Below are 27,816 nucleotides of genomic sequence, written 5' to 3' on the forward strand. Positions count from 1 at the left end.
TATAGTTAGAGAGATGATTGACGACGCAGGTGAAGTGCACGTCGCGGCCTTGCGTCACCGTATGGTTCTCCAGCTCTTGTAAGAATTCCGGTTCCACCTCGGCTTGGATTGGCATCTCACCTTACAAAGTATATTTGAACACTAGATTAAACGTGTAGTACTGGGTATAACTTGTAGCGATATTTTAAGTCCAGTTTCTGAATTATTAAACGAACTTTACAAATAGCAATATATTTATGTGAATCAATGATTCCTAGAGATTTTTGACTGACTTTTTAGAAACCTGACATTATTAAATCAAATAAGACTAACTTATTTTAATACAAGTGTTGATCTGTATTATATACTTATTTATTTATTTATTTATTTAAAGCCACTCAGCACTAGTGCTGATCTTCCGTGGCCGTTGAAAATAGATGGTACTAACTAATACATTTTAAAGGTACATAATGATATTTTATACATTATAACAAACTTCTCCTTAATTGCTTATCTAATTCCATAATCTTTGTTAAATTTAAAACTGAATAATTTAACATAATGCAAACCAAGAGCATACAAATAAAATATTAAACTGCAGTTTTCAACTGCGTGTAGAGTCGTGGCAAACGTCGGATGTAAAATAAAAAAAAACAGTTACCTGTGACAAAAACAGTTAAAAATGTCGCCAGCCACCAGGCCGCCTTTGTCGACGGTGCAAACATGTGTTCACAGCTGAATCTGAAACAAGACAACGCCCAATATTAGACATGACATATTACGTTTTTTCCAAGTAAGATTACATGTATTTTATACATGTTAATAATTGAAATAATTAGTATAAAGTAGAAGTTAGAGGAGATGGAAGAAATTAGGGGAGGCCTATGTCGTACCACAACCTAACACGCAACCTGATGCTAGAAAATAAAAGTACATACATACTATATTGTTAATTGTTACTTTTATTATTTCTGTTGTTACGAGCTGTTGCCCGTGACTTTGTCTGCGTGGTATTAGAAAACTTACGTACTATATAAATAACAAAAAGCTACGTATCCCTCGGGAACTGGACATTTCTCGGGGATGAACCTTATTTTATGTGTACTCTAGACTTTGTTTTATATCTGTGCCAAATTTCAATAAGATACGTTAAACCGTTGCAGAATGATCGAGTAAACATTAAAAAACTACATTTATGAATCCCACGGAAACCGTGACTATTCCCGAGGTAAAAAGTAGCCTATGTGTTCTTCCAGACTATGCTCTAAACCTGTGCCAAATTTCATGGAGATCCGTTCAGCCGTTAAGGCTACAAACGCTAACAAACATCCAAACATCCATCCATCCATCCATCCATCCATCTAAACTTTCGCATTTATAATATTAGTAAGATAAATTAAATAAGTTGCAAATATTATAATATATGTCAGCGAATAAAAGCTTTATCTATATGTCTATCTAGAAGTAGATTCAACCAATATTATAAAAGCAAAAGTTTAGATGGATGGATGTTTGTTAGATTTTGTAGCCTAGACGGCTGAACGGATCTCCATGAAATTTGGTATAGATGTAGAGGATAGTCTGCAAGAACACATGGGCTACTTACTTTTTTCAAATCCCACGTGAACGGAGTCGTGGGCGTACGCTAGTTAAACATAATAACCAATTTCCATAAACTATTTTATCATTAACCATCAAAGTAATGGAAATAATCTAAAGCACTATATTTTGTTAAAATGTTTAAACAAAATAACATAAAGATAATCGAAATTTAAATGTAACTTATTTTTATACATCAGCAAATAATGCAAAGAAAATACTAACAGTTGCGGATTCAAATCAAGAAAAGGTTGACCATTCCCGCCGCTGGGAATATCCCCTCTATATTCAAATGACAAGGAAAATTTGTCAATAACTATATTCATTTCTTGAAGGCGAAGCGAGCAATTTTCGACTAGGCAAGCAATTGTCGAACAAAAACGACTCGACGGTCACGGGACCCGCAAGATTCAATTACCGAGGCCTGACACCGCGTCAGAACTCCAACGAGCACGGCCACCATACAAACTACTTTAAATAGATCCAAACCGACCTACTTATTGCTATTTTGATATAAAACACATTAAATTCCTAAAATCTATTACGGCTTAAAAATTAACGTAGATTAAATCGTTTAAATCTTACTAATATTATAAATGCGAAAGATTAGATGGATGGATGTTTGTTAGAGTTTGTAGCCTAAACTGCTGAACGGATTTCGATGAAATTTGGCATAGATGTATAGGATAGTCTTGAAGAACAGATAAGTTACTGTTATTTTTTAATTCCACGCAGACGGAATCGCGGGCGAAAGCTAGTCTGTTGTAATAAAAAATACACATCGCACTTAGTCGTATTATAAGTTCATTAAATTTCATGTGTGTAATTCATTAAAAAATCTGTTAATTGAAAACAGAAGTAAATAAATAATTGATACAAGGTATAAGTACTTTGCAATCGAACGCTAGTCACAAGCTTTCCCCTTGTTATTATAAGTTCGGATAAACATAAAACAATAGGCCTTTGAAATAAAATTTCAAACCCGCTCCGAAGCCGACATAAAAAGTACTGAAACAAAAATTATAGCCTTTATCAGAATTCGCTGTGGGGTCGAGACTATTTTTGTTCTTCAAAAATATTTCATCATGACTGTAATTTTCTGCAAAGCCGTTGTTTCGTGTGTCCTTATTCAATTTGTTTATGTTCAAACAGATATATTTATACAGAATGTTAATTTAACTCTAACTATTTGTATCAATTTTGCGTTAAATTATTTTACGCTCTGTTATCATAGTTAATAAAGTATTTATTGGTAGAGATGGCGAATATTGTCGACTGGCATTTGTCATCGGGTTCTCTCGCATTACAGCAAGTATTTTATATACTAGCTTTCGCCCGTGACTCCGTCCGCGTGGATTTAAAAAAAATTAAGTACCGTATGTGTTCTTCCAGGATATCCTCTACATCTATACCAAATTTCATAGAAATCCATTCAGCCGTTTAGGCTACACTCTAACAAACATCCATCCATCTAAACTTTCGCAGTTATAATATTAGTATGATTACTGTCACTTCACTGCATCCTGTTTTACTGTCAGTTGTTACAGGCGACTGGCCCATTTAAGAATACCGTTATTACACACTAAGTACAACTTTTTTTTTCCTGTAAAATAGGACGAAAGAGTGGATCTGCACAACTGTTAACCTTGGTAGCTCTTTGATATTGTTTGTTTCATTCTCGTACTCAAAACCAAGAATAACAATGTTCTAAACAGGTATATAAGAACTGAAAATCTATATTTATAGAAGTGATAAAACTTGTTATTTTTTAAGGGTATGTCCGACTTATTACGATTCCGCCGTCTAGTCATACATCACTTTCAAGTCGGCAAGTATTAATGAATTCTCGGAATTCACGTGTACTATCCTCTGATTGTTCTGATGACGGCTGCGAAATCTTTTGTTTGTTTTTATAGAAGTTATATTACGAAATTCTTTATAGGAGAGAGAGCAATTAACCAGCATTAAAAACAATATGCGTGAATAGATCCACAATACTTGAGTAATTGCAGGCACAATTTTACAGACAGACAACATATTCTATGATGAAAATGCCTTAATTTAATTAAATAATCCCACATGTAGATAGCGTTTATAAGCTCTAATTTCAATTTGATATAAGAGAATGTGAAACCTTAGATGTGGTTTGCAATTCGGTTGAACGCAATGCTGAGATTGTTTTAAAATTTAAATCTTAAAGCCTGACCGATACGTGCTGCAATGGAATATGCTTCACGACGAACTATTAAGTTCGCAGAACATATAAAACATGCATCCTCGCAGTGTAAAATTACACCACGTAACATCGGTTAGGACGCACCCTTACACGAATATGCAAATGACCTATACAGATATTATAAAGAGGGAAGATTTGTATTTTTGTATTTTTGTATGTATTGAAATAACTCAAAAACTACTGGGTCAATTTTAAAAATTCTTTCACTGTTACAAAGGTAATTTATCTGTGAGTAATAAAGGCTACATTTTTTCATTTCATTTTTATTATTTTTAAATTTCACGCGACGGAGTCGCGGGCAAAAGCTAGTAATATTTTCCACGATTCAATTTTCAATTAAATTGTATTAATACAATTAAAACTAAATCCTATGAATAAAAAACCCTAATATCCGTGTGTTAACTTGCTCTGTAAAACTTGTACTGCAAAACTTCTGTGAATTTCCTTACCTATTGGTATCCTGTTTTAACTGGCCGGTTAGAAATCAGTCTTCGTGGTGCTATAAATAAGCACACTATGTGGTTGGACCTCTTCCGAACTAATTGCATCCCTATCTATATTAATGGCCAAACCGATATTTGGATCAATATAAATTTTCCAATCTTAGACCGTAATTTGCGGTTTACACATCACTTCGATAGATCGAAATAAATTAAGTAATCTAAAATATATCTACATAAATAAAGTAAAAAAAAATCTAACATATACAAAAACGAAGAGAGAACAAGAAACGGTGCATACAGGACTTAAAACAATTAACTTTTTTTTTTTATATAATACAAGGTGGCAAACGAACAAGCGGCCACCTAAATCCACCGAAATGGACAGCGACCGCTGCCCATAAACATCCGCAATTGCAGATGCGTTGCCTACCCTTCATTGACGGAAGACACGAGACGACGAGACGCATATAAAGAGGAAATTTTCCCTTTCTATACGTCTCCTCCACCGTCACATCCACTTATCCTTCCCATCCTTTCCTCTCGAGAAAAGGGTGGAAAGGGAAAGGGATAAATTTAGGCCTCCGGCACCACACTCATCAGACGAAACGCAGCATTGCTTTCACTTCACGCCTGTTTTCTGTGTGGTCGTGGTATTACACCGGGCGGCTCGCCCATTCGTGCAAAGATGTTAAAGCGGGCTCTACCACTGTTAAACTAACTAACTAATCAGTAACAACATTAAAGTCTCGTCAAAATGTAGAGCATTAAATTCTGTTCACAGTTATTGTTTGACTTTGTTTAAAAGTTGAAAAGTCATGAGAAATGAAATACAATTAAGATACTGTTTATAGGTTGGTATTAAAAATCACGACACAGTTACTTACAAGGTTATATTTTAATTGTTATAACGATAGAGTTAACAAAATTCTTAACCACCATCTGATTTATCTTACCACACATTTTTTTTTCAACATCTAGTGATTCAGGATATCTTTTATGCCTAACGCAAGATATGTTATCATGTTACATTTGTCTTAATGGTTACCTTCAAACAGTTACTTTACTTGACACCTTTGTGGAGTCTAGTCTCACCAAGAGCACTCGGTGAAAAGCTCTTTTAAGTAACTGGCTCAAGCTTTTCCAAGACCTTGACTTGAGATGTAAGTTAGGCTAAAATAGTCGGGTAACATAGTTGTAAGGTCCCTTACACTAAATATTATTAAGTAACTTGGTGATGGGTGATGGACCTTCTTTTTATAATGGATTAAAAATGTAGTGTTAAAATTATCGCAAATTGTTTGCTTTGTTTCAAACTTTTGATATTCAAATGGTAATATTTGTGTAGTTGAAGTATTTTAATGTTTGTTTTGTTTCATACTATTTTTTCTTGTATTCAAATAAAAGATGTTCGTAATTGTTCGCGTAAAAAATATTTCATTTGAAAATAATATCGTAGAAAAAATACACTTATAAGGTATTCGTTAAATGAAGAATATTTTTATTTTGTTAAAAATAAGAACATCCCAAGGCGCCGCTTTTGAAGGGCTTAAGGTTAAGTTCAGAAATCATATTTTTAATTGAGTCGTGTCAAGACTTCTTTGTGATCGTTCTCAGTGCGATTCGTTATTAATTCTAAGAATTTAAAATTAATTTACTATGTTAAGCCCTTTAAACAAACTGTCTAGATTAGTTATAAGATAATAGCCTCCAGTTTCACTCAAAGTTAAGGGCACCTTCGTAGATATTAAAATATAGTTACAAATATATTAAAAATGTTAGAGCATCTATGTAATGTAGAGTATTTAATTTTGCTAATAAATATTATGATAATGTCAATAATTAACAAACTATTTTAATATAGTTTTCATATTTTTTTAATACATGTTAAGATTTTTTTTCGAAAACTTATGTAAAATAGTTTGCTAATAACCATTTGAATTTTTTTTCCTTTAATGTTACATGTACAATATGTACTTAGTCAGTGCCTCATGCCAGTTAATTGAAATTTCAGTTACTCTATGATTTCAGATACATAGTGTATGATATTTTAATCATTATGTTCTTTCTCATTTCCTGAATGATCTTTGAATTTGGAATTATAAAAAAATATTGAATAACTATAATCGAGAGGAAATTAACTTTAGCTAGTAATAAATTTTCGTGTTGTCGGTAATTCAACGATACGAGCTGTATTGAACGATTTATAGCAAGAACCGCTTGTTAACGAGACCGTTAAATTGAGTATCCAGTTATGGTTTCGCTACTATAAAGAAAAATTGCTAAAGTATGGATGAATTTCACGAGGGTTTTTTTTTGCTTTTTCTGAGTGTAAGCAATATTAATTTCATATTTGCAAAGCCCAGGAAAAGTTTGTTAGTGATAAGAAAACAATTTTAAATAATACTCGCGCTCGCGACTTCGTCTTGAAATTTAAGATTTTTCAAAAATGATATCTGTTACTACGTGATATGCCATCACGCAAAAAACACGCTACACATGAAGCGGAAATCGTAGCAAGACTAACTACTACGTATCTCTAAGACGACTTAACCTATCTCGATTAAATTTGGCATAGATGTAAAACGCAGAGTGGTGACGTTGTTTTGTAATAAAAAATCTTTCAGTACAATTCTGTAAGGTCTGTTAAGTGACAAGTTGTTATCTACTATCATTATTCATGACAATACCACGTGTCACCAACAGCCTACCATGTAGGATAAACCTTTATTTAAAAAATTCAGAAAAGTTTTGTTAGAGTTGTTTTTTTGTTTAAAAGTGACGCCATTTTTAATCTCTCATAAATTGTACTGAAATTCGGGGTTGCAACTTTAAATTATATTTTACGCTACAATAAAGTGTGATGTGATTCGATTTTAAAAAGGGAAAACCATTTTCTCTTTATAATATTTTAAGCGTAATCGCTTTATTAATATAATTCTTTAATGGATGTGATGACAGTTAAATGAATTTTGTGTTTACAGAAAATATTGCATCAGACACATTTTTCTCAATTATGCTCTATTACATTTGAACATACAAACTGACCAACATATTTTTTAGATTGTCCAGTTCTTGTGACAGTCAAAACCAAAACGTTATCCTTCCATCACTCCCTCAACACATGTCAAGGTGTATAGATCGTGATTAATTTCAAAATCAAGAAGAGGAAAGTCAATTTGATTTTTAACTATTTAATTACTTTTTCCTCGCAACCTTATTTCTAAAATAATAACATTAGTTGGACATTAAAACTTATACGATAACGTGTTGAAACACACAAGTGTTACTATAATTGAAATTTAATTCCCAGCTGTACGAGGCTATAGTAGGAAGACTTAATTAACCGAGTAACAAACAAGATGGATGAACTGTCACCGTTGCTAATGCGGCTCGTGGATAAGAACCTACCCTACATATAGCCACACTGAATTAACGCCATTATACTATCCTACTATTTAAAAATATTTAATGACAACTTTAGAACCGTTTAATGGAGACTAAAGATATCGCTTAGTGTAGTTTTGAAGAACCAGTTCAGATTATGTATTCTAATTAGGAAAGTACTAGGAATCTACTATTTTGAGTTTTAACGAATGAATTATCTATATCTATACTATTATAATAAAGCGTAAACACACAGTGCTTTGTTGCCTAAGAAGTCAGCAATTGCAGCATATTTTTGAATAATACTTTTTTTTAATAAAAAGCCCTACACTTACGTCACGCTTTATGCTATATATTTTCACGACATTAAACTTAAGGGGTAAATATTTTGGATAAAAACCCTAATGTGGAAAAGAGACCATAAGTTGCTGCCAACATCAAGAAAGCATTTTGACATTTGCTATTGATAATTTGACAAATGTAAACAATAAAATGAAATTTTCATAATTCTATGCGGATGAAGCCGCACGGGACCAGCTAGTCGTTTATAAAATCGATTTAAAGTTCATTAATTCGTGACCATAAAACAAACAAGGTTATATCGTTTTACATCAGAGATTAAACATTATCAGCGAACAATTCAGTGTTTTTACTCGATTCCATAATCGTTTAATCCGGATGTATCGCAGACGAATACTGCGTCACATAACATGATGAATGTTAAGTAATCCGTTTGGTCATTCGGTTTATGACCGATTAAAAGCAAATTTTACTGTGTATTAGAGCGATTTATAGAAATTTACAACGTTTACGTTTCTTTGATTATCGCTTAAACTAAATGTTTCTACGAGTTGTTTTTTAATTTGTTTGTGTATAGAAATAAGAGTAAATAAAAACGAATCAGCTTTAAACTTTTCCATCTGCAATTTCTTTTAATCAGATTAAAATTAACTTAGTACATATATTTAATTTTTTACAATTTTTTTTTTAATTATTTTTTCGCCAACTTTATAAGTTTAGTCTAAACGTAACCATTAGACCTCATGTACAAACAATTAATAAATTGATAGGTTGACGCTCGCTTTTTCGTCGCCGAAAGATCTATGTTTATGAAAATTGAAGCAATAACATTTGGCAAACAAAATCAAAACTGTAATTTTATCATCGCCGCACGCACGGATAATATGTCACCCTCATTTTAGTGACTTTGCTTCATTATTTATCTCCCTTGAAACAAAGCGAAATATGTGCTCATTTGAGCAAAAAAAGCTAGCACAGTAATATATTTACAGATACCGTTGACAAGAAAATGAATATTCGTTTTCAGTTGATGATAAATGACACTCCTCGAAAAATTAATGCGAAAAAATGAAAGAAAACTTTAACAATAAAACAAGTTTTTTTTTTCATTGAATAACGTTATTTAAGCTACATTTGAAAAAGGAACAGGACTATTCCATTCTTTTTATTTTCTTTTGTTCATGTTGTGTCAATCTCTGGCCATTTAGTAATAATTAAGACTGTTCTATAAATGTTTTTATACAAAAAAAGTTTAATCTGACACATAAAAGAGAAGTGACAACTCACGTGAAACTATATTTTCAAACAAATGCTGGCGTGACAAGCGACTGCGATGGGAATGGAAAGGTACAATCCCACTTCTCTTGTTTGTTCGCCGCGTCACTTACGTCAGAATCGCACATCCTTTTTGTTCGATTTCACCCGCAATCGCTTCAGTGCTCGAGGAACGTTTATGTGACTTAAGCCACCCTCACTTTTCTTATTCGCACTGACACTTCCCACTGAATACATTTGATGGAACATGAAGCGACTTTTACTCTTATCAGTGAAACAATTTTATTTGTGTAACAAAAAATATTTACATGTAAAAGCTTGAGAAATACTTTACTAAACTGTATGAATGTAGGAATTATTAAACGATTTATTTAGATTTAGTAAGAGAAGAGTGTTTTTAAACTAACAATAACGTAATGCATTTGTTCGTATAACAGACCTCAGGTGACTAGAGAACCCACTCTAGGTCTATTCCACGTTGGTGCCCTACATTCCTTACGTAGCCAATTTCATTTACAATCCATAAAAGAGTGATCATTGTAAGTGCCATTATGTGACCAAGCTATATTTAGATTGTGCTTTATTGCAAGTGCAAGGAATTGTGATTAATTTTATCGATTGTATTACGGGTGTAAAATTATCAAATACCTTATAATTAAAAAAGCAAAGCAATAAACCGCTCCAAGATATTTCAACGGGAACGTATTCAATATCTTAAAATGTCTGTAAATTGTAAACCTTCCCTTTCAAAATTAATTAATTATAAGCTTAGCAAATAAATGAAATACATTAGCATATCTCATTTTGTTCCGCCGCGAGCGTGGAATATTAAACATTTTTTGTCTACATTCTTTGAGAACGAGTTTAAATCCTTTTCTTCCAAGGAATTGTATTTGGTTGGCGTTATTTGAATATTCTGTTCCATTTTATTCTTGATCTTGCAGAGGATTCGCGTTCCTTTACACTGGTACATCTATCTAACCGGAATACGTTTTACATTGTACCGACATCTAGTAAATTTTACACATTTATTTTATCATAACACAAGCTGTTCCCCTGCGGCTTCATCCGCATGAAATTATAAAAATAATATATTATTTACATTTGTCAAATTATCAATAGCAAATGTGAAAATAACATGACACAATGACAAAACATAGCAATTTTGTTTCCTTGATGTTGGCAGCTTGTAGCTTATGGTCCCTTTCCGACATTGGGATTTTATTTACCTCCTAAGTTTAATAGCGTGAAAATATATAGCCTAAAGCATATCCTAAGTGTAATAGGGCTTTTTATTAAAAAAGGATTATTCAAAACTATGATTGCTGACATCTTACGCCACAAAGTAGTGTGTGTTTACGCTTTATTATATTAGTATAGATGTACTATAAAAATATTTCTTCATGTTCAAGGAGAACGATGTACACTTGAAATATTAAGATGCAAATCGATTTTGTCAAACTTTAATTATAAAACGATGATTGAAGTGTAACAGAGGTGAATATAAATAGAATAAGGATGCGGAAATTGAATTATGTAATACATAAACGTTCTCATTTATATCTTCGTGTTTCAATTCATTATTTTATTTAGGAAAATCTTACCTAGAAAAATAAATACTTTAAGATTCCTTAACAACAAGCCACGGTATGTACTTTTTGCAATAAAACTAAGTAACTTTCAAACAATTTTGTGATATACTAACCCCATTAGAATAATAAAAACTATATTATCTAAATACGTATATCAGTAGCGTTAGGCTGTTTGTTATGATGTATTTGATTTTCATTCTATTCCGGTGTCGAGTGTTCGCCCGCAAATTCGTCTGACGAGAAGCAAACACAACGTCGACTGCTCACTTCTGACGTTATTGGATTTTTGGTTTTGTATTTGTGTATCACCGCTCGCTTTTGGTCGTGCGATTTGAATGTAACGACTTTATCTAGTGTGGTTTGTAATAACATTCGAATACGAATACGAATACATAGTACAGATTTTCAATGGCATATTGGATTTTTTGACATTAATTATCAACATAATCGCAAATATATGTATAGTTGCTATAATATGGAAGTTTACAACTTTAAGGCCCTGTCCCACCACTGGCTGATAGATGTCACTGTCAGATAAGGGAACAAAATCCGATATTTCCATCAAGTATTATACACGTTCTATTGTTATCAGACAATTTACAATTTGGTGGTTCAGGTCCTAAATTAGGTAAATGAGTAACAGTTGAATAATCAAAAACAAACCTTAGGGCCGACTTATTTAGTCCAGCAAAAGAATACACATTAAAATTAATTTTACCGAAAAAGATATGATAGTCGCAAAGTGTACGCTTTGATGACACGTCCAAGCATATCTTTGTCCAGTATATGTATTTTCAACCAATAAGTAAACAGGACGCTTGGCCGTGTGTGTTTGTGTGTGTGTCGCAAGTTGATGTGTCACGCAATATCGGAATGATTGATGAGCGGGCAGTGGACCGTGCGCATGAATTCCGGATGGTCATAGCTTTGTGCTCAAAACCAGTTGACGGTATCAAAAAATTCTGGTCACTTTAATTGCCTTGTTGCTTACAGGAGAAAACTGTATCGCATTTAAAATGGCATTCGATAGATTCCATTACATATAGCTTAAATATGAAAATTTTGTTGCTGCCGATATTTTATAAAGTTTATTTTTCAATCATTTTTACATTCGTAGCTATAGCTTCAAGAATTATCAGATCCCTAATGCTGAGAATAGACAAACGTATGAGCATATATCGAATTCATCGAAGACTTCTAGAAGTGTCTAGACACTATTTGCAGAAAAATTTCACAGCAATGAGGTACAAAGCAAGAATAATTTAATAAAAGGTAACGCGACAAGGCATGTGTAGGCGAGAGTGTCACAGTCAAATTTGAAAACATTCCTGTCAGCCAGGGGCGCAATAGAGCGTAGTAGCGTAGGCACCTAGTCGCCTAGGCGCTGGAGCATTGTGCCCACTCCGCTGTATTGTTCCATGCTGCACCTGCGACGCGCTACCATTTCTCTTGTTCGCAACTGGAACACACGGACCGCGCGTCTTTTCACTGCAATTGTATTGCTCTGCATTGTCTCGTTTCATTTATTCTGCACCGTGCAGGTTCCCCCGACAGTTTACTCTTTTCTTTGCCAAATGTCGCACAACTGCTCTAACGTAACTAATTTCACGAGTGCTGGAAACGTTCAAGTGGAATAAACTCTTTACTTGGCTTTTATACAACTATTATGTTAGGATTGAGGTTAATTAAATTCTACAAATGTTAACAATGCCTACCACATTTCTAAAATTTGTCTAAATTGATAGAGTTTGCGCAATTTACGATCTTGAAGATAACTAACAAATATGCCACCTATTTACTTTGCAATAAAAAGCAAACAATTAAGGCGCCATCTATCGAAATTATAGAATAAAACTAGATATAGTTTTATTAATGGAAATAATGGTTATCTTTATTTTTTTTAATCATCACAATTACAGATTAAACAAGAACTGGGTGATTATAACACATATCTAATGATAGTTCAAAAATCGAACGGACATTCGTATTAATTTGAAATGCAATTGTGCTACGCTCGGCAGAGTATTCATCCATCATACAGATATTGTGTACTATCATACCATCTGTATAACATGTAGTCTTTCATATTTCATGTGAATATTCAGCATACTAACTTGTTGATAGATAGCTTTTACTTTCATACTCAACTTTTAGAATTACGATAACAAAACTTGAATTTCCCTAATCTTCCTAAATCGAGACGAATTTTGAACCTTTAAATGATTTTTGTACGCAACTGTACCTCCATAAAATTATGTTTGCTTCACTAATTAATTATTAGTAGTCCAATTCTTAAATATTTATTTCAATATTACTCTTCTAATCGGTGAAATTCCAAATAAAACTCTTTCGTTGGACAGTATTCGGCGATCTTGGGCGTAGGCAACGGGTAAGGGGAGAGTGGGGTAAAGTTACAAACTTCAACGTTAGCATTGTTGGTGCAGACCACTATGGCTTGATCTAAATTTCGTATAGGGATTAAATAGGACCAAAAGTTTGCTGAATCTGTTGATTAAATTGCTGACGTCAACCAATTGAAACGATTAGTTTCAAATAATATTACTGTAGACAGTAAACACCTATAAAGCACTTACTTTTCACGCTAAAAATATAACGGTGATCAACATAGCTTTCTATTCATCTCAAGTATTTCCTTAATGAAGCTTTATTGTGATAAGTTTTAGAAAATAAAACAACGAGATGAATTGTGTGCTTAGTATAATCCTGTACAAATTACATAATTTGTATCGCTTATTATAAAACCGAACATTTTTCTTTGAGAAACAACATTGTGTTACAGAGACAAGGACTGTCCAGTTTTTATTTAAAAGCATTTTTTAGATATGATTATAATCATAGAATTTATCTAACTTACTAATATTATAAATTCGAAAGCTTAGATGGATGTATGGATGTTTTAGAGTTTGCAGCATAAACGGCTAAACGGATCTCGATGAAATTTGCCATAGTCGTAGAGGATAGTCTGGAAAAACACATAGATTACTCACTTTTTTTTTAATTCCACGTAGACGGCGTCGCGGGCGAAAGCTAGTAATATTTGTGGTATGACAATAGGGATTTAACATTACAAATGCAACAAATGAATCTAATAAGAGTTTTTTGAATTCCTTTGTCTGCTCCGGGGTCGGTCTGCGCAATTCTAAACTATTCTTTTCCAATTTTAAATTGCACGCTTCGTCAAGTCGAACTTTATCTAACAGTTGATTGAAACTATTTCTCTAGAAAGATCCAGCGGCTTCACTTGTTAGTGTTCTTTCAGGAATTCTTTTCTGTTAATATTACTTTCTTACCTTGAAACCGAATGCTTTATCATAAGAAAACAAAAATGAAATTCGGATTGGCTGTCAAATCCTTTTATAGGTGTAATACTTTGTATTCACTTCAAAGATCTTACATGATAATAAAAAATATTGCCGTCAATATATTCGTATGAGCATTTTTCCAGTCACTGAGAAAATAAGATAGAAACGATCAAAATCCTTTGTCGGAATTATTCGATTTGTAAGCCTTTATTGGTACCCAACGTATATAGATACATTTTTAGATATCTTCTCATTTATTATTAAAATACAAAAATATATTCAAGTGGCAATAAACGACTCGACTTTGAACGACAAAGATTTTATTTACAAGTATTGGTAAGCATTACTAAAAGCAGTATCATCATATCGTATCATAATTTTTATCGTCTCAATCTAATTAAAGATATGATCTACTTTAAAAATACGCATTTTGAAGACTAAGCTTTAAGAATACAAAAAAAATGGCGAGGTATATGTCTCATAGGTAAGGTAAACAATTTCTGTAAGCCCCTCCTCCGTTAATTTAAGGTAATACGCATCTACAAATGCAAATGTCATGGGTAGCAGTCGCTTCGCTGTTTAGGCGAATTTCTGTTAACGCTTTTACTATAAAAACAGACTTATTAAGTTGTGTCTAAAATATTTAAATTCAACCATCTTATGAATAATTCTCAAGTTTCAGTCGAATGATTAAAATTTCAGTTCTCTGACAGTATTGATTTAACTACGGACAGCTGAGCAGTTGCTTGAATATAAACATTGAGACTGGAGACAAGTGCTTGCCCATTCAGACTTGAAGTATTTCATCTACTTAGTTTATTCAGTTCGCATTAGAATCGACAGAGCTAATAACCTGATGAAATACGGTAAAAGCATTAATGATTTATAGTCCAATCGTTTTTTTAATTTTTGTTGTAAATCATGCATTTTATTCAAAAAGTATTGAACATTCAATATGTTATTTAGAAATCGTTAGTTAATAATTAAAAAAAAAACTAATCCAAAAAATTACTTTATTTTCCTAATGGCCGGTTTCCCAGGTACGTTTAAGAATTCGTTAGTGTTTTTAGCTCGATAACTTTACGAAAAACCTTTCCTAACTACGTAACTTGATTTTTAGTCCATTAAAACTTAGGTCAACCCAACACTAATTAATCACTTAGTAATGATAAAATAAATGAAAACTTTAGAAACCCATAAGTAACATAACAAAGAGATAATCTTATGAAATGACACGTGATATACAATTATATACGTTTGTGTTATTCACACAAAACTAACGTCTGTCATATTTAAGTGGCATTATTAAATCATTCAGCTGGACCAAAAGAAAAAAATGTAAAATTGTTAACAAACATGTTACGAGCATAGAAGTTCGAAAAAACAAAACACTAACAAGCTAAAGCGAAACTCTATCTTAGCAAAACAATGTTGCTTTTGTCAAAATCACTTCTAAAGTCCTGAAAAGAGCTTACAAAGTTATATTCAACAGATTAAGCAAAAACAAGGTCTGTTTTAATCAATCGCTGTTCGTAGCAAGCGCTGCTCGCTTCTGTTTTATTTAGCTTTTACTTTGTATTTAGCAACTTATGCTACTAAAACATTGTAGTGGTTTTGTATCTTCTGCACAGATTAAATAGTAACAAGATACTGAAGAATTTAAATTAAGTATTTTATACTATAATTTGTATTTGAGAATTTATTAAACGTATTTAATTTAACTTTAATACGTTATATTTTATTTTAAAAATGTTATAGGTTATATTTTTCTTTGTTAAAAATTTTAGATTTGTACCTAGTAAATAAAATTTAAAATAATTTAGCATGGTAAACTAAATATATATGGAGTAAAACTTATATTTATGTATTGCTCTATTTATTATAAAGTTGGTATTAATTAGATGAAGGAAAAGTTTTACGAAAAACAAAAGAAGATTTAAAAATAAAACGTTAACAAGATACAATTATGATATTCAAAATACTACAAAAACTTACTTCAACAATCGAAGACAATCAAGGAACAAAACACATTCATGAAGATGTCTTTTAAATAACTTTTACACAATATCATAATTCAAACACGTTATATATTTAAAATTTAGGTTACTCTATTCATTTATCACGTGATAAATTAATTTCTTAACCGTTATCAGTGTAAATTTAAGTTATCAATAAGCGCGGGAAATCGGAAAGTCGAACGTTCAAATCAGTCTCCCTCGAGACTAGCATCTCTGGCCGTGTTCCACAAAGTACTGACAACTGTCAGGCGCGCCCGGCCGGCGTTTCGCTCGCGTTTACTACCAACGCTTTTCCTCTTTTCCCTATCTTACTCCAACGAAAATATATACACAGAGAGTTTTATATACACACACGGAAAACAACTTGGAGTCGTTGCTATTCTGTGTGAATATTTGCTTTGATGTGTGCAAATGTTGCGCGTAAGTACGTGTGGTAGCGCATCTTCTTACTAACTTACCATAGCGTTGCACACAGAGATAAATCTGCTACGTAAATAAAGTATCTTAAATCACTGTATTAAAGTTCAATTTAGACTATAAGGATGCAGACTTAAGGTTATTCAAGACCGTAGCTTTGCGCATGTCCTTTATAATTTCCGTGTGAGGAACTACAGTAACTATTGTCGTCCTTATTATACGTGAAGTTTTTATCTTGATATTAACATTTTCCAAAATATTACTACATACTATTTAAAACAATGTCAACAAATCTATTTAAAGTAACCGAAGAATTTAATAATAAAATAGTTTTTGAATAATTCTTTTAATTTAATTTCAAGATCAGTTAAAGTTTAGCAATAAAGGTAAACTCGTAGATACTGATTTAATTTTTTTTTTATTCAATTTTTGTTTTTAATGAAACAACTATTTCTTTTATTAACTTAACACTTGTTTTATATGAATATACTAGTTTCTCCCTCGATACCATCCGTGCGGAGCTAAAAAGTACTTAGTAAGTAGCCTATACGTGTTTCCAGACTATGACCTGTGTCTAATTTCATCCAGAAACGTTAGACTGTTGAAGTTTGGAGATATAAAAACATCCACCAATCCATTCACGGATTAAAATCTTTGTAAGATAGAACGTAAGTATGTACATAATGCGTTTTTTTGACATGCTGTTTTGTTTAAAAACATACTTTTATTTTTAATATCATCTATTCTCTTGTACTTATTTTTGGCAAGCATTGTCCAAGAAGGGGAAGAATGAGTGTAACATAAATGACACACGAACAACAATCTTTCTTTTCCAAGTGGAGTTGATATTAAGCACTAGATAAGAGTATGAGTGAAGCACTCTTTGCAACGAACAGCGTTTATACAAAGCTATGAATAACAATTTACCAAAGAGCCGGGAGCAAACACTTGAGCGTGGAAGTTTGTTTCGAAGTGCCCAAACTCACGAACAATAGCCTAACGCCGAGTTACGAAGGCGACGGATAATAGAGGACCCCTTCACATATTTATTAAGTGAAATTACCTTGTTGTAAAACAAAAAGCAATTAATGAATAAAAAAATTAAGTTTATTAAATTAAAAAAAAAAACATTATGATTGTAAGCAGATAGTCCTTACCTATTGTAAGCAAATATCCGCGTTATGATAAATTTGAGCATTAACATGAATTAGTTCTCTAGTTCTAAAAATTCTCAATGTAATTTTTAACTAAGATTTTACGTCTAAGTTATAACACACGATTAACTTATTAAAACTTTCGTGAGACATTATACTGACCTACACCGAATATTATCACGTGAGTTTAGCCGTGTTATAATTTATATTATAACACACGCTTAATTCTCATTTATAGTGTTAACTAAAAAGTCGAATTGATCACTTAAAACTTCAACTGACAGATCTAATTTTGCATACACACGCACAGTGTTAACTGATCAATTCGATTCTACAGTTTAAAAGTCGAAATCAAGCGTATGTAAAAAGATTTAAAAAATCTTTTACCGAAGATATATGTGTACATCGTATTATTCACATATTATAAGCTCGGATATCAAATAATAAATGTTATTTTATTTTTTTATACGTTTGCGTGGGTTTTCTATGAAAATATATTTTCTTTCAATAGAGATATATCAAGAGATAAAATTCCGTTAGATTAATTCAAGACCCTTTAATCATTCTCCTTCTATACAAGATTTTTGTACCAAAGTTGTTATAGAAATATGAAAAGTTAATCTTAAGGATGTTTTTGTTGCCTTTTTAAAAGTACTATAAATATATATTTTCTTATTAATTTTAAGAGCAACATTTTCATCATCGAATAACAATTATATTTATAGCTTATTACAATTTTATAGACAAGAAATAAAAATTTTCTTCTGATTTCATTTTTTTTAAATCCTATCTGACTTATTTTTTATTTTCATCGCCGTTAAATTGGTTAGATTTCCAAAAACATATCATTACGATCAATAAATTATCAAGTAACCTTTTACATTACGTAATTTATGAATTTCTTTTTTTATAAAAAAAAATTCAGTCATATGTTGTACGTATACCATTTGCCTCTAATGCTGGCTCAGTAGCCATCCTAGTGGATTGTTACGTCATGGGAAACCTTGTTAAAGTCTTCAATAAAGAAAGAGTTATGAAAACGCCAACTTTAGGGATCTCACAAAAAACTGTATACAGTTTTCACAAGTTCGGTCTTCAACACGGTTATATAAATGTTAGTCTTTTAAAAGAATATTTGGAAGTACGTACTTATTCCATACTTCAAGGTAATATAAGTAACTACTACATGAAATATAGGCTTTTCCCGTTGATCCGATTGGCCGATCGATATACCTTTAGGAAGAAAAACCCAATGGGTCCAGTTTTTGTAATGAAAAAATCGTTCGGTCGGTTATCAGCCGAAAAATAAATCGAAGTTTAACCCTACGATGGCTGTTAAAACAAGATATTTGTAAGAGCCATTAAATCTACGGACTATAATAGCACTTGTGAAGTTATGCATAATAATTACTTGCTCTTTGGTCCCAATTAAAGACAATTGAATAGCGATGAACTTCCCACTGAATGCCACCTGGCTGTGATCGAAATTAATGTACTGTCTGAGTAATAATGGAAAATAATTGAACGGAACAGAATCGAATATTATATAGTGAAATTGAGACAAATTCTATAAACGTTAAAATATCATAAATATATTTTGATGTATATGTAAAATGTAGATGGCAGTTAATTAAAATGTGCATTTTTAAATGTATTTTTTATAATCTAAGGTGGCAAACGATCTAGCGGCCACCAGAGTTTCGCTTCGATCGCTGCGCATATACATCCGCAATTGCAAATGCATTGCCTACCCTTAATCAACGTAGGAGGTGATGCAATTAAATATAATATTTCTCCTTCTTATGCGTCACCACCGTAACCGTCCCCATCACCGTTAAATCCACTTTAAAAAGGAAAGGTACTAATACTGGGCCTCCGGCACCACACTCATCAGACGAAACGCGGAATTGCTCCCATTTCACACCTGTCTTCTGTGTGGTCGCGATATTACACCGGGCGAGCCGTCACATTCGTGCGAAGACGTTAAAGCGGTCTTTGCCACTGTTAAATTTCATTTACTTTTTTAAAATAGGTCACATAATTCGTAATATATTAAGTTAGATACGGGAAAGCTTATTTATAACAAGTTCATATTTATGTTTTTAATCCGGGAAACTTTATAATGAGTACAGTGAATGAGTTTGCGGCGTGCGCAGAAGCCGCACGCTCTATCATTGTGCGTGTTTAGACGATTCAAGTAGAAACTACAATTAAACTTTACTTGTTGAGCACTTTGTACTTGATAATAGCATTAATAGTGTAGTAACTTGTCCAACAAACTTATTAAAACGTGATATGTTCAAGTTATTCTCGACATTAAATAATAATAGAGTTTAAATTTTCTAATAGCAACTACGTAATGCTTTTATTTTATTTGTGTTATAGTTATGTTTGTTTAAATTACTATGTGCGTTTTATTGAGAACTAGTTTGCGCCCGCGACTTCGTCCTCTTGGAGTTAAAAACATATGTAGCCTATTTGTTCAAGACTATCCTCTACATCTATGCCAAATTTCATCGAGATCAACAACAACAACCGTTTAGGCTACAATCTGTAACAAACATCCGTCCATCCATCCATCCATACTTTCGCATTTATAATATTAGTAAGACTAGCTGTTCCCGTGCGGCTTCATCCGCATGGAATTATGAAAATTTTATTTTCTTGTTTACATTTGTCAAATTATCAATAGCAAATGTCAAACTGACATGACATGACCTTGGCAATCTTGATGTTGGCAGCAACTTATGATCTCTTTCCCACATTAGGGTTTTTATCCAAAATATTTACTCCCTAAGTTTAATGGCGTGAAAATATATAGCCTAAAGCGTGACGTAAGTGTAGAGCTTTTTATTAAAAAAGGAATTATTCAAAAATATGTTGTAATTGCTGACATCTTAGGCAACAAAGAAGTGTGTTTACGCTTTATTATAATAGTATAGATTAGTAAGGATTTGTTTAGTCACAGTGATTACATTGATATTCTTCTAAAATTAGTTTTTGAAATCATCAGTATCCGTTAAATGAATTTATATTGAGATTATCAGAGTCCTTATGTAGTAGAAGTATAAGAAATATAGATTATAAAATGTTTTAACTAAATCTTGAATTTATGATAAGAAGCGCTCTTGGTAACATAATGAGTGGGACTAGTTTTATGAGTTATTTGCTAACAACTTGTTAGCATAGCTACGGGGACATACTTTGTAAAGCTATATGATTATGCGTTTACATCCCAGGAGATGTATTAACAAATAGGACATGCATACTAATAGACAACTTGTTTACTATTTATTTTAAAAAGTATTAATCTTATTTAATAAATCGTATGACGTTCCAACTTACTGACTTACTGACTGAATTCGGAAATGATTACTATTTGAAAATACCATTTTAAAATCGATTTTCGTGTAATTTTCCAAAAACTCAAAGCAAAACATCGTGTTTTTAAATTTTAATGCTACGTATTGTAAAAATATATGCATTAATTTAATCAGAAAATCCGCGGACTCCAAAAAATAAAACAATTTTATTCAATTCCGTGAAAAATGTTAACGAAATTTATTTAATTAAGAATGACGTTCAATTTCACACAACGATCCTAAGAGCGGCGTAATAATCCGCTTTTGTTTACTCCAGCACGTGGATATTCAGAAATTCAATTTAAATATGATGGCGCGCAGTACAAACATGAGATCAACAGAATTAAATGACGTGCGCCATTTGTCGGGGTTTCGCGCTACCCCTCTAACCCTCCACTACCCCGTAGCACCCCGTAGCACCCCGCTACGCTACGGACCGAGCCAGAGTGGCCGATTCCCAAATTAATTGCTTTCCAATAGTATTTTTTAGTTAAAATCGCTTTAAACTTTAAAGCTTCGTTTAATGTTTTAGTGTGAATATTCTCGATAGAATTTTTGGCACACAAATATTTTATTTGAAATATTAACCTTTGAAGCTTAAACATATGAGTTGGGATTATGTTACAGTTTTTTAAGCGATTATAAAATGAAACATTGTTATGTCGTACTTATATATGTACTAATTTTTTTATTTACGTTTGCTTAAAAAAATCAAAATAGCTACGTAATAACAGTAGATTGTTATAAAATAATTCTTCATTATGTTATTATAAAAGCTAAAATCATCATCATCAACTTGCCCTTATCCCTACGGAGGGTCGGCAGTATGTTCTGCTTTTCCATGCAATGCAAAAAACTTTGTAAAAGCTGCAAACATAATTTGATTTAAAACTTTTATGGCATTATGGCATTATACTTTAGTTTCACATTTAACTTACACGATAAACCTTTTTCAAATAATATTTTAGACACACAATAATAGCAAGGAGTCGGTTATCAAAAGTGTAATATCCCTCGAGACAATTTCCTATTCCGAAGAAATAAAATATGGACATTTTTAAAGATAAACACAAAGAAATATTGCGAAAATTGACAACTTCTAAAAGTATCGAAGGTATATGTATTTTAAAGTAAAAGTAACATGAAATACTAACTTTAAACTATTTAAATAAGCCACTTGAAAAGGATTCGCCAAAATATTACATATTAAAAGTAAAATCACCGAATTACACATACTACGAGTATATGTGATATGAATAATATTTATTTTCCAAGTATCGTATTAACGTATTTTTTCCTTCACTGAATCAATATTTCTTAACCATCATTAATCATAATTAATGTACAAAAATAAGCTAACAATAAATAAAGCTAAACAAATTTGAATGGCACGTTCTTGTTCAAACACTCCCATATTGGTGACATAATCCGCACAGCCTATCCTCTGGCGCGTATCATACGAATTATTTATTACTAGGTTTTGCCCGTGACTTCGTTGCAGAATACAAAAATTATAGGCTATGAGTTTTTCCAAAAGTATGTTCTAAATCTGTGACAAATTTCATTGATATCTTTTGCCGTTTTGGAAATACGTAGTAATATATCCATCCATCCAAATTTCTAAATTCATAATTTTAATATGGCTCTATTTTACTCTTATGAATGCTATTACTTTGTGGATGAACAGATTTAATATTATCTCAATTATTCAAACATTCAATTATGTAGAGTTCTCAAGAAAATTAAAAAAGTGAAACGTGCAAAAACTTTTTTTTAAAATTGAGCTTTAATTAAAAATGTGCAATAATATAAAGCACTAAATGTTTACTTAAAATAGTAAAAGTCATCAAATCCTGTATCTAAATGAATTAGCTTCTAAAGGGTCAAGGAATATTTAAAAAGTTTTTTAACCCGAAGTGATTTAAGGAATTATAATTCTCGTTTCGCCTTAGAGAACTTTTAACAAGAAAACTTGGACCGGCAATAATGTTCTCGCGAGATATTGTAGACACTATACAATCATATCTTATAGTATAAAACAGAAAAAAGAAAGGTTCAGTTTGCCACTACAATAGTATTTACAAAATTTAACTGTATATTTAAGTTTTAAATGTGTCAGATAGGTGACTTTTATTATATACATTTTATAGTTCTAAGTTAGACAGTGTCTAACTTTGAATGTTAGTGTCACAATACTCTTTCTACTTTATGGAACGTATTTCTCGTGTCTGATATAAGTAATTAAAAAATAATATCGTCAAAAATTTAAAAAAATCATAAAAAAACCGTAAGCCAATACTGCAGACACGACTGCATAAAACGTAATCATCATCTTATCACTCTAATTCATCTATGCTACTATCATAAAGAGGCAAGATTTGTATTTTTACATGTATAGAAATAGTTCAAAAATTCTTTCACCATTATAAAGCTACGTTATTAGTAAGTATCATAGGCTATATTTTTTATTATTTTCTTAATTTTACATGGATGAAATCGCTAGCCACAACTAGTTTCCAATAAATAAAGACAAAAGTATGTGCTTTGTGAACTCACGGATATAAATTATTTGTAAAATAAAATTACCTGTACTTGTCGCTTACAAAGAAGACATTTATCAAAATTACGAAAAACTCAATTTAATTAGCAGATAAATTAAATTTGTTATACCCGGAAGCAAAGAGAGTAAAGAAAACACGATACCGCCCCTAGAGTGATGGACAAATTTCCTGGTAAATGACTCCAGCGCTCAGAGACTATTTGTCTGAATTTGAATCGCATTTGTTTGTACGCCAATTTGCTTCATAAGCTCCTATAATATGTTCTGGATTGCCATCATGATTAGGTTACTATCACTTTTTTATCAATTTTGCCTTGCCGGAGCATAGTGATTAATCTAGATTTTTTTATGTTAAATAGCCCCACACTCGTAATAGTATTTTTTTTTTATTTTAATAAACATTGTCTGTTTGAATAATTGCATCCACCATGTGTTATGGTAAAATTGTTAATAAAAAATTTAATGTTAATAGATCGTTATCGGCCTGAAAGCCTTAACTTATTAGCGAATAAATAACCAAAATTGAGTTGGCCAAAAATATACTTTTATACAACTTACGATGTGATATTTATTCCAATTAACATTTTACTGTATTTATATTAGGCTTCTTTTAGCATACGCTGTCTGTCAATATTTTTATAATAAATTTTATCTCAATAAAACGAACACGTAAAGAATATCAAATTCAGAACGTGATAACAAGACATAAAACGTTGGTATTGCATTGTCCTTTGCTCGCTTGCTGTTGACGTTAGCGGTTAGCCTACGCGTAACGTAACATTTAGAATTACAACGCAAGACTTCTCATCCGGAATTTACTATACAAATTACAATCATCACCAGCTTACTATATGTCACCACTGAGGTGCCAGGAGCCTACCCTAAGTTAGGTTGACTAGGCCATAGTCAACCACGCAGGCCCACTGCGGGTTAGTTGATTTCACATATATCTTTAAATTTATTTTCCAGTATGTGTAGGTCGCATCACGATGTTTTCCTTCACCGTAAGAACGTCGGGTAAATGATGTATATACGAAATTCGAAAAATCAAAAATCACATTGGTACATGGCGGGATTCGAACCCATGACCTGTGAATTACAAGCCAAGTGCTTAAACCCTTGAGCCACCGATGCTCTTATATAACCCATATATAGTTTACTGAAAATACGCACTATCCGTGAAGCTAGAGTTGCGGAAACCGTAGCTCCTACTACCACTACATAGTTTACTGAAACGACGTCTGAAAATCATTCTAATATTACATTTCATAAGAGCATATTTCTCAAGTCAACTTGTTATTTTTGGCAAATTTACTCGCAAAAAAAGCAATATTGGACGGACGTTAATATTCTTGACGTAACTCGCGACCGATGCAGGAAATCGGTATCTGGATATATTTCTAAGGAGGAAATTTGCTTCTTTAATTAAATTTCTATTTTCTTACTGTATGTCAATATTATAATAACACTAGCTAAAGCTTGCGACTTCACCCACGGAAATAATAAAATAATAAAAAATATGCCTATGTTACTTAGTTATAACTTAGTTTTTAAATGATGAAAGGATTTTCGAAATCGGCCTAGTCATATATGAATTATTCCAATACATAGCAAATTCCAAAAATACAAATCCTTCCTCTTTTTTTATTAGTATGGTGCAGTACAAAATAACAAGAGTACTAAAACAGTAGTTATTAGAATCAGGAACTCGCATTTCATACTGAATCTTAAAGTTTCTTATAGAAAGTTTTAATATTTTTTTAAAAATGTTTTTTGCCAAATACGGTTAGTATCAGCAATTATTTCTCCGAAATCGTTTTTAGGTGAACCTAATTTCAAACCTTAATTTTTTATAATTATATAAGGTGGCAAACGCGCAAGTGGCCACCTGAATCCACTGAAATGGAAAGCGACCGCTGCCCATAAACATCCGCAATTGTAGATGCTTTGCCTACCCTTAATTGAGGGAGGAGGAGACGCACATAAAGAGGACATTTCCCCTTCCTATGCCTCTCCACCACGGTCAAATCCATTTTTCCTTCCCATCCTTTCCTCCTTAGAAAAGGATGGAAAGAGAAAGGGACTAAAATTAGGCCTCCGGCACCGCACTCATCAGACGTAGCTGTGTGGTCGTGGTATTTCACCGGGCGAGCCTGCCCATTCGTGCGAAGATGTTAAAGCGGGCTCTACCACTGTTAGATATACATACACTATTATTCTGCGAGTTGCTACGAGCTGCTACGAGTTGCTACAAGCAATTACAAGATGCTACAAGTTTGAAATAACAACTTAGTAAGCAACAACAGATAAGATTCTAAACATTATATGAATGTTAAGGAAAACATCTTACTAATCTTACTTCTTACAAATATTAAAAATATCAATGTTTAGATGGATGAATGGATGTGTGTTTGTAAAAGTTTGTCGTCTAAACTACTAAACAGATCTCGATGAAATTTGGTATAGACATAGAAGATAGTCTGAAAGAACACATAGGCTATTTACTTTTTTTAATTCAATGTCTTTATTATTATTTATTAAGTCATGGCCGATAGCTAGTACTACATAATTCATGTCTATTTATAGATATTTTTAAAATTGTCATTTTATCAAATTTATTGAAATAGTCGTAGTGTTTTCGTAACCATGGTTATATTTCTTTTTAATATTAAAAAGTCTTTATATCATGAATATGAAGTGAACGAGTTCATATCTCGCCTAAATGTGGATAGCAAAAATTTTAGCACAGATTTAGCTTAACATGAAAGCGAGATACGCAATGAATTATGTTTTTGAAAGGAAAGTGAAGTATTAAGCACGAAGCATATAACATATTCATGAAATAAATATTTTGAAAAGCAATGAATAGCTATGATACCTTTATGATGTTCAGTTTAGATTTTATAGTTCGTTATATGCTAGCTTAATTTAAAATATTGAAGAACTTCTTAATTCTTAAGAAAAAAAAAACTTAAAATTAAGACAAAATGTTACTAATGCATATTGTACTGTATGCTTGGGACGTCCGCTCCCGTCGGTGGCTCGGATACGACTGGCTTGCTGGCATGACACCATGGCACAAGTAAACAGTGTGATCATACACTACACATGTGACTTGACGTACTACGTTTGCTATCACAATTGATATTTAAGTTAACTTTATTTAACAGCGGTAGAGCCCTCTTTAACATCTTTGCACGAATGGGTCGACTCACCCGGTGATATACCACGATTATACAGAAAACAGGGTGTAATGGGAACAATTCCGCGTACAGTCTAATGAGTGAGGTGCCGGAAGCCCAACTTTAGTCCCATTGCCTTCCCATCCTTTTCATACAAGATGGGAAGGGAAAGTGGATTTGACGGTGCAGGAGACGCGTAGAAAGGGGAAATAACCGCTTCATATGCGTCTCCTCCTGCATTGATTAAGGGAAGCCAACGCATCTGCAATTACTGATATCTATGGGCAGCAATCGCTTCGGCAGTTTGGCGTATTCAGGTGGTCGCTCGCTCTTTTGCCACCTTATGATAGAAAAAAAAATAATTTGGTAAAAAAATTAACTGTCAACCTTTGTTTTATGTTCATCTTTCTTCCAAGATTCGTAGAAAATAATTATGATTATTATCCTCAGTGTACGTGTTTAATGAAAGTAATTAATTATTCACGTAGCATACAAAGTGTGCGAACCCCCACCAACATATAATGAAACTGCGAACAATGTCGAACATTTCCGTTTTGATTAAGGCAATAAGCAAGATCTCAGTAAGGCACGTAGTCTTTGTATTTCCTTGATAAATAAAATGCTAAAAATTGCTTTCAAAATATTATCTTTTTAAAAACTTAGGTATAAGATACAGCGAAAAGGTCCACCAGACCAAAAACTTTTAAAATGAAAATATGGCACATTTACAAGAAAAGTTACTGTCAATATGTATTGATATTGAATATGCACTTTTTAATGTCTGTGCAAAATCTTACTAATTTGTTATATTTGCATAATGGCAACACTTTTTGTCAGCTCACTTTTTCCTACACTTTCCATCTTCTCTAAAAAAAAGTGGTTATATTTAATTTCATTATTATAATAGAAATAAATGTCTAAAGTATAGAACTCTGCTTTCATTTAATGAACAATCACCAACAATGTTAGAGTCCTCCGCAAATATGACGTGA

General features: G+C 32.3%; 1 protein-coding gene across 1 annotated transcript in view; it reads right to left on the bottom strand.

Annotated features, from left to right (window-relative positions):
• The window catches only part of LOC106106244 (lachesin-like), a 39,909-nt gene extending 23,710 nt beyond the window's left edge, over positions 1 to 16,199 (bottom strand). Inside the window, exons 1-3 of the mRNA XM_013286795.1 lie at positions 16,127 to 16,199; positions 641 to 720; positions 1 to 120 (exon numbers count right to left, since the gene is read on the bottom strand). Coding sequence (XP_013142249.1) covers positions 1 to 120; positions 641 to 704 — 184 coding nt within the window. The 5' untranslated portion in view covers positions 705 to 720; positions 16,127 to 16,199. The remainder of the gene's footprint in view (positions 121 to 640; positions 721 to 16,126) is intronic.
• Positions 16,200 to 27,816: the final 11,617 nt, after the last annotated feature.

Source organism: Papilio polytes, unplaced genomic scaffold, assembly GCF_000836215.1.
Source record: "Papilio polytes unplaced genomic scaffold, Ppol_1.0 DF822289.1, whole genome shotgun sequence".
NCBI lineage: Eukaryota > Metazoa > Arthropoda > Insecta > Lepidoptera > Papilionidae > Papilio > Papilio polytes.